The sequence below is a fragment of the Xiphias gladius genome, chromosome 23 (genome assembly GCF_016859285.1).
Source record: "Xiphias gladius isolate SHS-SW01 ecotype Sanya breed wild chromosome 23, ASM1685928v1, whole genome shotgun sequence".
NCBI classification, from domain to species: Eukaryota; Metazoa; Chordata; class Actinopteri; order Istiophoriformes; family Xiphiidae; genus Xiphias; species Xiphias gladius.
Window position 1 is genome coordinate 15394285 of NC_053422.1, and position 13475 is coordinate 15407759.

The 13475-nt window shown below is 39.4% G+C and overlaps 1 protein-coding gene across 2 annotated transcripts in view; it reads left to right on the top strand.

The window, feature by feature from the left end:
• trpc7b (transient receptor potential cation channel, subfamily C, member 7b) overlaps positions 1-13475 on the top strand; it is a 48111-nt gene that overhangs the window by 32471 nt on the left and 2165 nt on the right. For both annotated transcript variants that reach the window (XM_040120077.1, XM_040120076.1), the window contains exons 8-9: positions 9831-10026; positions 10880-11101. In XM_040120077.1, the coding sequence (XP_039976011.1) occupies positions 9831-10026; positions 10880-11101 (418 nt within the window). The remainder of the gene's footprint in view (positions 1-9830; positions 10027-10879; positions 11102-13475) is intronic.

Genomic DNA, 13475 nt, shown 5'->3' on the forward strand with positions numbered 1-13475 from the left:
ACTTAAGCAGAGACACACACACAAAAGGGGTATGCACATACACGCACATTCACAAATCCATGTTCTCACTGTTTGTTTTTACATATGCTATAACAGGTGCTCAGGTAGGCAAACAAACATTTATGCAGAGATCAATTCACACACAGATACACGCTTATCAGGATTTTGATTTGGACAGTGCTGGTGGAGCAGTGGACCCGTCTCTATGTTCTAGTCAGCCATGCATGACAACACTGCACAAAGAGAGAGTGGCAGAGAGGGAGAGGACAGGGAAGGTAAAGACAGAAAAAAGGAAATGTGGATGGAATAGGAAAACGTTTTGAAATAATCAGCGGTTGAAGCAATGCATATTTTGGGGAAGAGTAAAAGAAAAAGACACAGCAGGGTGTCAAGGACCTTGAAAAAAATCAAGGCAATGATTATATTGATGCTGAAGTGAAACAGTGGAAATAAAAGTGCATAAAGCAGCACAATCATAGGGAGAGAAAACAGCAGTGTGACGAACTAAGGAGACAAAGTCCATGGGGAAGACCAAGAGGATGGAGGGAAAGAGGGATGAGAAGAAAACCACAGGGGTAGATACAGATGCAGAAGAGGGTGTTTTTGGCTTGGCTGTTTGTTCAGGCAAATGTCGGAGACCAGCCAGGATGCATAGACAAAGGAGGGAAAAGAAGGGAGAGAGAATGAGAGAGGATGAGAGAAAGTCAAGCAGACAGAAGTGCAGGCTTAGCACAGATCGACTGTGCACGTTTCATCAGTAACCATTTAAAAAGTTGGTAAGAAAATAATTTATATAGCATGTACAGTATACAGATTTTGTCAGCTGTTCTTTTTTCCAGCGGTAAATGATTATAACCTGTTCCCGTTAATTGCTGTTCATACACCATAATGTGGTATTTTATATTATGTACGTTAGAGTCATTAAGTTGCTTTGGCAACATGGACTTCTTTACTAGTGAGACATGCATGTATTTGAATTGAATTGAAAGATGCAATGAGCGCTGAGACGGTACAAGAAAGATTGGAAGCATATCAGATTAAAGCCAAGGACAAAGGCATATAATGCAATGGAAATGGAGAGAGACAGAGAGAGAGGGCAGGGATGCAGAGAGAGAAGAATGGATAAATGAATGCACATAGAAATGCAGAGATGAAGATGTATGCAAGAATGTGAAGTTGAAGCCAAATTGAAGACTGAGAGAAAGTGTCAGGAGTAAGAGAACAAAAACAAAGAGAGCGTGAAAGAGAGTCTAGAGTGACGGATAGAGTTGGAACGTGGTGGAGAGACAGGGATCCTGGTGAGAGAGACAGGGTCTGAAAGAAGGATAAGAGGTGGCTGAGAGTGAGAGAGATGCCCGAGACAGAGTCGACGTGAGCAAAACAGAGAATTTATTAGTTCTGAAGGCAAGGCAGAAGCATCTTTTTCAACCTTTACCAGTCCAGCACATCTGAATTACAAAATGAGGAAAGGAGACACAATTACAATTAAGGCGAGACAGACAGAGAGAAGGGAGAGACAAACATAACCAAAAAGAATGCATTCATGCAGTGTGTCCAATACAGGCTTTTAAATGTGTCCAGACCAGTAGTTTTAGTTTGTGCCAATATTTAGTATCCCTATTTTTCAATAAATTATTGCATTATCATGACAAATGATGTCAAGCATTCAATTACCCTCTTGATGATATGTAATTCCTCTGAAATGGCACTGGGACCACGATTTGACACATAATCTTTGTACAGATATTCATTCCTTTTGTTGTCGTTAAGGAGCTCCAGAGCAGAGCTTCAGTTAGAAGAAAACAAGAGCAGGTTTCTTACAGCTCACAGGGCATGTGGAGGCTATAGTTGTAACACAAGTGCCACCTCTTATTTATCTCATTCACAAATATTCCTGGGTACCGTGTCCTTCCTACCCCTTCAAAGCACATTAATTGTAGATTATTGCTGCTAGGTTTCGGCTTGTTGTTGTGAGTTTCTGTGCAGCAGGTGGGGCTGAACAAACACAAAAAACAATCCTTTTGACCATATCTCTGCTAATCCAAAGGTCATACAAATTGCAGAGAAAGACTATACATAATTACACTGCAATCCAAAAGTCTGGACAAGCTCACAGGGCGTGTGCAGGCTGCAGTTGTAACATAAACAAAAAGTATCACTATGCCAAGAGGCAAAGAAATCTGGCTAACCTCCGGTCATTGTAACAGTCCTCACCCACATGTGCCTCCATACCCGTTGGGTTGTGGAACTGTCAATCTGCAGTTAACAAAGCTGATTTCATTCCTGCCTATGCTAACCAGCTATCCCTTGGGCTTCTGCTCCAGGAAAAGTCTCTGTGATTGTCATTTACCGTCCACCAGGATAAATTATTGATTTTGTGGATGAGCTAGATACACTGTTGTCCTCAGTTACTGAACATGGCTGTCCGTTACTAATTCTGGGTGATCTGAACATCCATTTAGACAAACCCAGTTCTGCAGACTTCCTGTCCATTATATACTCATTTGACCTCATCCTCATCTGTGCCACTGACTGCTTAACAGTCACGCCTCTGCACCTCTCTGATCGCTATTTCATTAGCTTCACCATATGCCTCCCGGAACTGCCCTCTGTTCCACCAACTCCACCAACCATTCCTATCTAATGCTATCGAAAGGACGGTTTTCAAATAGGTCTCAGAATTCCTCTCATGGAACACCCTCCTTGACCCAAATCAGTCGGGTTTTAAGAGAGGACACTCCACTGAAACATCTTTGTTGTCTGTGAAAGAAGCCCTAAGGGCAGCCAGAGCTGCAGTTCAGTCCTCGGTCCTTATCTTGCTGGACCTATCAACAGCTTTCAACACGGTGAGCTACCACATCATGCTACCTGTACTCTCTGATATGGGCATCTCACGCAAAGCGCTGTCTCCCGGTTGTTCTGCTTTGCTCTATACAACATAAGAAAAATCTGGCCTAACCTGACTCAGTACACACCCAACTCTTGGTACAGGCCATGCTTATCTCTTGCCTCAACTACTGCAATGCCCTTCTAGTGGAACTCCCTTCATGCACAGTGAAACCCTTACAGATGGTCCAGAATGCAATGGCGCGTCTGGTTTTTGATCAGCCTTAAAGGGCACATGTCACTCCGCTTCTCATTGCCCTCCACTAGTTACCCATGACCGCTCAAATCAAAATCAAGTCACTAATGCTTGCCTAAAGAGTGACTTCTGGGTCTGCACCTATCTACGTGAACCCAATCATATAGGCTTATGCTTCTTCTCAGTCACTGCATTCCTTCAAGGAACGTAGTCTTGCATTGCCATCCCTGCACACAAGACAATCACAGTCCAGACAGTTCTCGTCTGTGGTTCCCCAATGTTGGAACGAGCTAACAAATGTTATCAGAGCAGTTGTGTCCCTCTCTATCTTCAAGAAAATCTTGAAGACTCATCTCTTCCGAGGGCACCTCCTCTCCTAACGCCCTAACATGCCTAACTAGCGCTTACTGCACATTTTAGGTGCACATCTTTACCTGATCTCCCTGCACTTTGTCTTTTGAATAGATCTAGATCGTAGCACTATTATCCTACTATCCTACTTCAAGGTCGCCTTCTTTACTGAAGCTTTAGTGTGGTTCCTCACCTGTAAATCACTTTGGATAAAAGCATCTGCCAAATGAGTAAATGTAAATGTAAATATACTTCTAGTCAACAACCACTTATGTTGCTGGCTGAAACATGACTGTTGCAAGCAGACTTCATCAGCTGTAGCTAGCTACCTAGTTAAACAAATTACTATGAAAATGATAGTAATATTTGTGATTAACTTTTCATTCTAACATAACCCTGTTTTGCTGCTTCAATACTTGTACAAACAAGACAGAGATTTATAGTTTTTTTTTTTTACTGTCCACATTTTCTAACAGTTTCATTTTCAATGTTCCAGGAGAAAAGGCTTCGAGGATGTTTTCAAACCACTGTTTTTGACTAATATAACGCTGTGATGATACCGTGGGTAATGAGTTTGGCTGGTGTTGCTAGAGCATAAAGTACCCCAAATCCAATAAAGAGCAGGACAGAGCCACTAATGATACATACGCCGTGACACAGCAGCATTCAAGTCCTTCTCCCACACAGTGGAAGTATTACATAACCTGAAACCCCACAAAATAATGTAGTTAGCTCATGATATGTTTGCTGATGGTGGGACTGGTCACTGCTGTATGTAATAAGCTAGTTAGCCTGACATGCCCCGGTTTGCATCTGACATTAGAGCAGAAAGAAACACTATTTAATCCTTTTCTTAAACTTTTGCACTTGTGCGTTTTATCTGTATAGGTATGAGTATGAGTGTCAGTCTTACTATAGCCCCAAGCACACTGCTTCAACGTGTGGTGAAATCCAAAGTTTCCAAGTTATGGTTGCTAAGCTATGATTTGACACTTGCGGTTCTTCTGACTTCAATTAACAGTTTAACTGTTAAATGAAAAGTGCAAAGAAAAAAAAGGTTATTTCCAGCTGTTTTTTTGGAGGAACCTTCAGTGTGACTAGCTGATATCACACATATTAGTAGCCAAAATCAATCTCAACTAACAGAGGCTAACAGAGAGACAGAAAAACAAACAGACAGCGAGGAAGCAGGTAAATTTTTAAAAGTTGATGTCAATATCAAAACACACACTTAATTGCTCATCTTTTAGCACGCTCATGAGACACACGTTTTTTTCAGTTCCCCTTTCTCTTTCCGCCCCCCTTTTTTTGTCTCTCTATCAAACACAAACCCACACAGTAAGGAAACCAGGCATCTCTCTGGAGCAGCATTCATTCATTCATTAAAAGCCGAGGTGGGCAAGGCCCAACCTCTGCTGTCTCCATGGTGACAACTCCGTTAGTGCGACAGATAGAAAGTTAAACTCGGTTTAATTTTTAAAGATGTTTCGTCTATATTTGCCTGTCTGTCTGACTACTTGTCTGTCAGAGAGGAGAGGAATGGAGAGGTGAGGAGAGGAAAAAACAGAGATGAGGTGATCAAGAAGGAGAAATTTAATATCTCACTAATGACTGAAGGGCAGAAGGAGAGAGACAGAGCAGAAAGCTGGGTGCAGCCATTCACAAAGTCTAAATTTACATTTACATCCTGCCAATGTGAGAATATTGCTTCAGATTAAACAAAGATGAAAACTATATGAGAGAGGAAAATAATGAAAAAAGAAAAGTATAAATCAAACAAATAGATTGATTGACAGAAATAGCTAAAAGCTGCTGGGTTGGAGAGAGCATGAGAGAGGGAGGGAGGGTGATTCAGAGAAAGATATAAAAGCAATGGCAATGGGAATATAATGAGAAAATGGGTGAGAGAGATAGAGAAAATTAACGAGAGAGAGAGGAGCTAAGACAATGACAAAGAATAACATTAAGCATAAAGCAAGAGAGACCGAAAACACGTCTGTGGGGGGAAAAGGTTGATTTGAGCTTGTCGATGATTGGGTTTGGACTGCTCCTGCAGAGCCGAAGTGACTCACCAGTCTCCCACACATACAGACACACACCATGCTGTACGTGGCATGAATGTGTGTATGCTTGTGGTAAAGAGAGAGAGAGAGTGAGTAACAGAGTTAGTTCTTTACTGTCCCGCAGGGGTAAGTGTGTGTGTGTGTGCATTGAAGCCGTCATGCTGCGTGATGCCTATTGCAAGCTGCCACTCTAAATAACAGATAATAACACACTGTCCATCTCTGTCCCCAGATTCCCACTGTCCCTGCTAATTCACTGCCAGTTGTACAATGGTACAGTGCTGTTATAAAACACACACACACACACACATGCATGAAATGAAATAATCTCATTCTTAAGTTGTTAAAAAAAAACTTCCATTACCTAGACAATTGAGCATCTCATCAATCTTAGTAACAGGATATTGCATAATACACACATGACCAGTACGTTGGCTAACATTACCAAAAGACAAATTTTAATTCATCAATGTTGTGATTTCAAAGGATAAATTTAAGATTTTCCATAATTCCCTGCTCCCTGAGAGGTATGTCACACAGATATCAGTGAATTAAATAAGCAGAAAACAAGGTGAGCAAAAGAAATGATGATGCACAGCAGCACTGGCCACCCATGAATCAACAAGAAGATACATATATATTCTATCCATATTCTGTCTGTATTACTGTATAATGGATAGAAGAAAGGAGGTGTAATGTACTATGTAGCCATGTATGTTAATACATGGTTAACTTGGATGGTTTGATTGGGAACAAATGAACAGGACACTGTATTAAAATAAGATGCTATGGGTTGAGTGTGTAATTTTTTAATCGTGTGTGTGTGTTTAGTCCTGTGTGTGTCAGGTTTTATGGCACATTAATTTTGCCCAGAATAAAGCCCCTCATCATTATCTGCACTCACATTTTGTGAAAAAGAAAATCTAAATCAAGTGAGCATTTCACACGAGTGGGAAGGAGAGCTGGAATCATTTTATTAAAAAGATAATTAGGATATAACATAATCAAGACTAGATGATTTTCCTCTTTTTTAGATTTTTTTTTCATATTTCAAAGCCAAAGGCAAGCGTTTTTATCTTGATAGAGAGGCTCCAGATAAGTGACGAGAAATTATTTAAAGAGACAAGGCTCAAAATACCACCAAAATCCCCATCCTCAGTTCTCTTGATTGCACAATAAGATGGTGGAGGTGTGTGATGTGAATATAAAGTGAGAAGATGGTATTGTTTAAAACAGCCTTAGTTTGCACCAGTCTTGCAGCAATGGCCTGTCTGATGTCTAGGCCATCTATCACAACAACACAAAGAAGAAAAGCACTTGAGAACTACTATTAATGCTTTTGGATGTGTTTTTGTTCACACATGCCTCCGGTTCCCTATTTTACTGTGATGTGTTGGCGCTTATGATGGTAATGTGCATGCCTATGCATCGAAGTTCATTTTCAAAGTTGATATTAAATAACTTGGTGGGGTTGGTGTCAACCAGTTGAAATGCTACTGCGGTTCAGAAAAAAAAAATTCTATGGTTATATATTGTCCCTGCATGTTTCTCTGGTCAGAAGCAGATTTATTGCTATTAGCCTCAGTATAAAACACAATTTCTTAACAAGAATTGATAAATACATTATTTTTGTCACCTTTTGTTTCACAGATGAAAGATTGTTTCCATAACCAGCAGAACATCCTGCTGCCTGCACTACATCATGTTTGGAGAGCTGAAGTTCCATTACAAAATAGATGCCTGTTTTGCAAAATGGTAACACTAAGATCTGTGCTCAGGAAATCTTAGACTTCTGATTCCATGCAAAATATTTAAAGCACCCGAAAACTACAGTATTTATTTATAACGTTAGATATTCAAGATTAAGCAAGCAACAACAACAACTTTTAAAAACATGTTTAGATAATATCTACTAAGGATTGAACTCTCCAAATGCAACTAATCTGCTTCATCGGCAGTGTATGGGTGCGGTTTGATCAGATTTGATTGACAGTGGCCTCCAACTTTAATCAGATTCTGATCCAAATCTTGTTTAATTCTGACTGTCGATTGGTGCAGAGAAGTATGTAACACCATTGTTTTGAGTCCCAGTCACTTCAAACCAATGACAAAAACACAGCAAAAAAAGAAACAGAAATCTTAAATGTGAAATAAACAAAGCAATTCTCACTGTGGCAGAAAACTGTGCGTTCATGTAGGACGGCATCATTGATAGTAAGACACCGATTGAGAAAGGGCCTTTGAAGGTAGAGTCTTATGTGGTTTGGAAATACTGACGGATAGATTTACGGTAGCAGTTTTTCTTAAAACGAAAAATGTTTTATTTTGAAATGGAATAAAAATGCAAAGTACCTGTTTGTTTTCATGCCATCATGTGAGCAACTGTTCTTGACGTGTTAACACAATGATCAGCAATCAGTACAAAGCGGTGTACATAACCTCCCCTATCCATATTATCAACATGCAGGTTAGCAGTGATCCTAGGCAGATTATCATAAGGACATCTGTCATGTTAGCAGGTGAGCAGACCATCAATACATGTTAACACGGAGAAATCAATCAATGAAAATGGGATGTCTTTTCCACATGTGGCTTTGTTTGAAGTTTAGAGAAACAATAATCCGTTTAGGGGTAAAAAGCTGTAAATATATGGTATATACTGACCATGTATCATGCCATGCAGCTAAAGTTCAGAGAGGCACAGGAAATATTTACTGCATGCAGGCACCCAAAGACCAGCCTGATAAAGGGAGTCATTGAAGAGAAGTGTTTCTAATGAGCAACAAAAATGAACGACGTTGTACTATGCTAAACATAATACATCAAGAGACAGTAATGGAGGTTTTAACTATCTAAGTATTTACAGCGTTTGATCAGTCCTCAGTGTGTTGGTAAATGTTTCCTGAAAAATCTGTGTATTATTTCAAAAATATGCTGGACAAACGTAGAGCATATTCTTAGATGTTTTACATCTTAGTTAGGTAAAGAAAATACACACAGACATTCTCACAGATCTAGTCTTGAAAGATAAAGAGTTTTTGCTGCATTCTCTCTGAAAGGTTGAAGCTGAAGTACCCATTCTAGTCACTGTTTTCATGTGTGTGAGAGAGAGGAGGAAAGAGTCTGTGCCTGTGTGTGCTTGTGTCTGTCCCTTTTTACGCATATGAGAGTGTTTCCTTTCTCTGTGCCTTCACCTAGCTCTCTGCGTGCCAATGAAACTGCTTCTCTTTAAAGATGTTAATTTGGAAGATGCCCACAGCTCCAGATCAGGATCCTACAGATCTTCTCTCCCCACAGCCTCCTTCCACCTCCATCCCCTCCAGCAATCCAACCAGGCGGCTTCTTCCTCCCTACTAAGCCCCCCACTGTCCTCTCAAACCCTTGCTTGCCGCTCATGGAATATTTAACGACAGACATGTATCTGAATGTCAATGTTCACAGGACTTGCAGCTCTGTGCTGTTTTCCCTTGTCTCCTCTTCTTCTGCCTCAACCCTCTGGCACACAAACACTCACTGTGCCAGTGTCAGAGAATTATCCTTCAGGCTGAATGGATATTTGACTCTGGACCTCACACTACATTTTTAAATGGAACAATGTTAGCAGTGCTTGATTTATCATATCTAAATGTCAGAGGGAAAAGCCAGGCGGAGTTCAAGAACTGTACGAATTTCACACACAACCACTGTCTGGTGTCTCTACAATGAACGTTGACTCACAATGACATTCAAATTAAACTTTAAGACAGATGTCTTTTAAGATATCTGTCTTAAAAGACAGACAATTTGACCACCATGAATTTTGAAAATAGTCACTGTTTTGAATGAGTTTAATGAACCATCGGTTGAAATGGTTCTTCATATATCTTTTTTGAATACAGCCGTGACAACCCAAAAAAGACCACACACACATTCAGTATCCAATTTGTGTAAAAGTTGAAATAGGACAAGGCTGCAGACTTAACGGACTGTCTTCTATAAACCAAATAATCTCTCAAATGCTGAAGTTGAGTCACTTCCTGCTTCTTCAGTTTTGCAGAAGTTAAACATTTTAATGTGTGTGTATGTGATGTATTTTTGTATTTTTGTAGGGTAGCTGTATATGTTTATGTGTGTGTGAGAGAGAGAGAAATGGGATCTTGAGTTCAAATTTGACTTCACTCATCAGGTATTTCATCTGTGCCTCCTCATAAACCCCACAACGTTAAAATCCATTATGTGTGTTTGTATGCATGTGTATGACTGAAAGAGCAATTTCCTGCTAAAATGGTTTGCTTTTTCGTGTGTGTTCATTATCATGTTTCATTACAGTCACATTTTCTCTCTTTTTCTTGCAGTGTGGAGGAGAGTTTTAAGACTCTCTTCTGGTCAATCTTCGGGCTGTCTGAAGTGATCTCAGTGGTGCTGAAGTACGACCATAAATTCATAGAGAACATCGGCTACGTCCTGTACGGTGTCTATAATGTCACCATGGTGGTAGTCCTTCTCAACATGCTCATTGCCATGATCAACAGCTCATACCAGGAGATAGAGGTACCTGAATAACATGGTTAGACAACATACAGAGGGTACAATATTGTCAACAAGTCAGTAGGGATCATTGTTAGATCTCCTCTGTGCCTGCAGGAGAATTAGAGATTCAATTGAATTCACCACTAGCTGTGAGAGATCAATACAGTGGCAACAAACAAAAATACAGAATACAAAATAAAAGCTGGAAAGCTGTCACAAAAAAAAAAAAAACTGAGGTAGAAACAATACTAGTAGTATTTTCCAAACATGCTAAGAAAACTGACTTAATTTTTTGCAAGAATTTTGAGGTATTTGGAAAAAAATCCAAATGAGATGTGATTTTCCTTGCTAATGTTATATCCCACAAAGATTTAAAAAAACAAAAAAACAACAATGCTGAGAATCAGGGAACAGACAAGTGTTCAGTTGTTTATTTTCTAGTAGCTATGTACAAGCATCGTCACGTGGATTAGATATTGTATGTTGTTTGGTTCTCCTAGAAAGATCCTTTGATGTTAAAAGTTGATTGCTTTAACTCAACATAGCTTCTCTCAAAATAATTACATATAATATGTAATTATTTAGAACACCAAATACTGCCTTAATTTGCAGTAATTCACATTAAATATTCATAACTACAATTTAATGTGATAACCTGTAGCAATTTTTTATTGCGAAGTAGCTTTTATTGTTTGGACTTTCCAAAAGTAAGGCATGGAATTCCACTGATAATTTTTCGCCCTCTACTAAAAGTAAGGGTGTAACCATTTTTTCTCAAACATCTTTGTGTTCTGAGGATTTTTACGGACTTCACTCGTCACCAGCGCTGCTTATTTCAAATACATCCTCTGTCTCTGTCTGTGTGTCTCTGCAGGAGGATGCTGATGTGGAGTGGAAGTTTGCCCGAGCCAAGTTGTGGCTCTCCTACTTTGACGAGGGCCGCACCTTGCCTGCCCCCTTCAACCTGGTTCCCAGCCCAAAGTCCTTCTACTACCTGGTCCTCCGCGTCAGGTCCTGCCTGATACGCCTCTGCAAGGCCAACGGCTGTCGCCAAAACAACGAGCTGGAGATGGGCATGCTCAACTCACAGGCAAAGGTCAGTGTCATGAACTTTTTCATCCCTAATCTCATGACAAATACCAGACACAAACTCAACTGAGAATTATTGTGTTACTTTACATTCATTATCCTGTGTGACAGGTAACAACTGATAGGCAATGGGCAGACAATATTTTTAATGTTGTGAAGAATAGTTGATTAATGATTTCCAAACCATCAGTATTGACACACTTATTACTTATTTAGTGCCAATATTCCTGTTTTCCAGGCTATTATTTTTATTTATCATGTGGCTTTAGTTAAAGAATAATTGTTGAAATTGGAGAAAGGGCAAACGAAAAGCTGGCTAACTGCATCAAAAACATCTGCAGTGGACTTACATATATGAGTAGGCCTGACTGTTTATAGCATGACTGTCAGTTACTGCATGTTCAGCGCATGTAATACAGTATGTAGAGTGTGCTCAGATGGCCTTGTGGTCAAGTCCCAGGAAATATATGATATTCCCACTGAAAGCCTGGGATGAGACTTAAGCTTTGTTCATTTTCACACTTTCTCCCTCTCAAGAACAGTCCATCTAGATAAAATCACTGTAATGAAAAGAATGTCTTGCGTGGAGAAAAAAATAGCATAGGCCATTTAACAGAATCAATCTTTGTGCTGGCCTCGTCCACGGGCATTACCTCTGTCTGATTCCTCAGCTCAAATGGCTCACCTCAGTGCCTCAACTAAGCTATTAGTCAGGCCATTGGATGTGCCTGCGTCTGCTCAAATGCCTGGGCAGGGTTCGGACAGGGACAAGTTGGGTTACACCCTGCTGCTTCTGTCAGCCACTAAAGTTCTCTGCAGTTCTGACAGTTCAGCTGCAGAGCCAAGCAGGTGCAGCAAACGATCGATACATTAGCTCAACCCCGACCACAGTGCAGCTTCGAGAATGTCAAGTGAGATTTAGAAAAGAGAGCATGCTCTTTCTGAGTCAGTAATTTTTTCCTCTCAGTTTTTTCGTCCACGTTTCTCATGGGGGATATTCACCATATGAGAAAAGTGATGCTTACTTGATGATAATTACTGTGTATATATTATTGTTGACTATTGTTGACTATTTTCCTTCCCTACTATTATTATTATTTGATAATTGTTTTTCCTTTTTTTTTTAAACAATTGTAACAACGCAATTTCTCTTCGGGGATCAATAAAGTTTTTCTGATTCTGATAACTGAAAACTAGTTATGTTAGTTTCAATGAAGTATATGTTCAGAAAAGATTAATAAGTCAGTGGTTGGTGAAATACCAATTTTAATGATTGCATCGTGTATATTTAAGAGGAACTGACTGAGCCCATGGTAATTTATTTTTTTAATGAACATTTGTATATGGAATTGATTATGTGGTCCTATGATGAATATGCCTTTCATTTATTCACAGTAGTTAGGACAATTCCTTTCTTGCCAAAAAGAAAATTAAACGAATATCAGTAAAATGGTAGCACAGAGGCCAACAAAGACAGGTTACTGATAGGAACTAGATCACAGAGTACAAAGAGATTCAAGCTTTGTCAACTGGGCTTTGGTAAACCTCTGCATAAAAGATGTGTTCCTCACACTGACATGAAGCTGGAACAGTAGTTGCCATGTGGTGTTAAATAAAACAGTGTGTAGTCGATAACATTAATTAGCCTCTCTATAGGAAATAATTTGTTTTACAGTAGGTGTTCTGTTTTCAAGAAAGTCATAAAAAATTGAATATACATTTTGTTCTTTCAGCATGAGATCAGTTTGCCTGCAAAATGAAAAACTAATTCAGGGTGACAAAAATGAATGTATCCCTGAATGTAGCCCTGGCTGGTAACTGAAATCCTCAGTTTATAAATGACACTTGTAGCACATAATTGATCCTCTGGCAGTATATACTGTGGGCTGGTAGAGATGTTGTATGATAAACTTCAGTACTGTTTCTCGGTTATGATGTATGGTATTTTAGATTGAATCTGTTTTTTATTTAGTGCAGACACATTCAGAATTGTTTTTATACATGTACAATCCGTATGTCATACATTTATTATTTTGAAAAATTCAGCTGCACTCGTAGAAAAATTGAACATTCTTTAACTTTAAAAACCAGTGTGATTTGGCTTTGTCAGGGCTCACAGCCGAAAACATGGGTTTAGACTTTAAAACTTTGTCAGTTTTTCTTTAGAAAAAGCAAAACTCTCCATGTTGTATATATACTTATTTTATTATTTTATTATTTGGCTATTATGTTGATATATCTCCAGGCCTCTGCAGCTTTAGTGCATATAGAGTAGCAACTAGTTGCATGTGTCCACACTTAAGTTAAACTGTTTTTGACACTACAGTGCTGAAGTGACACAAAAGCTGCAAAGCAAGGTCATGGACGTGGAAGGCATCTAC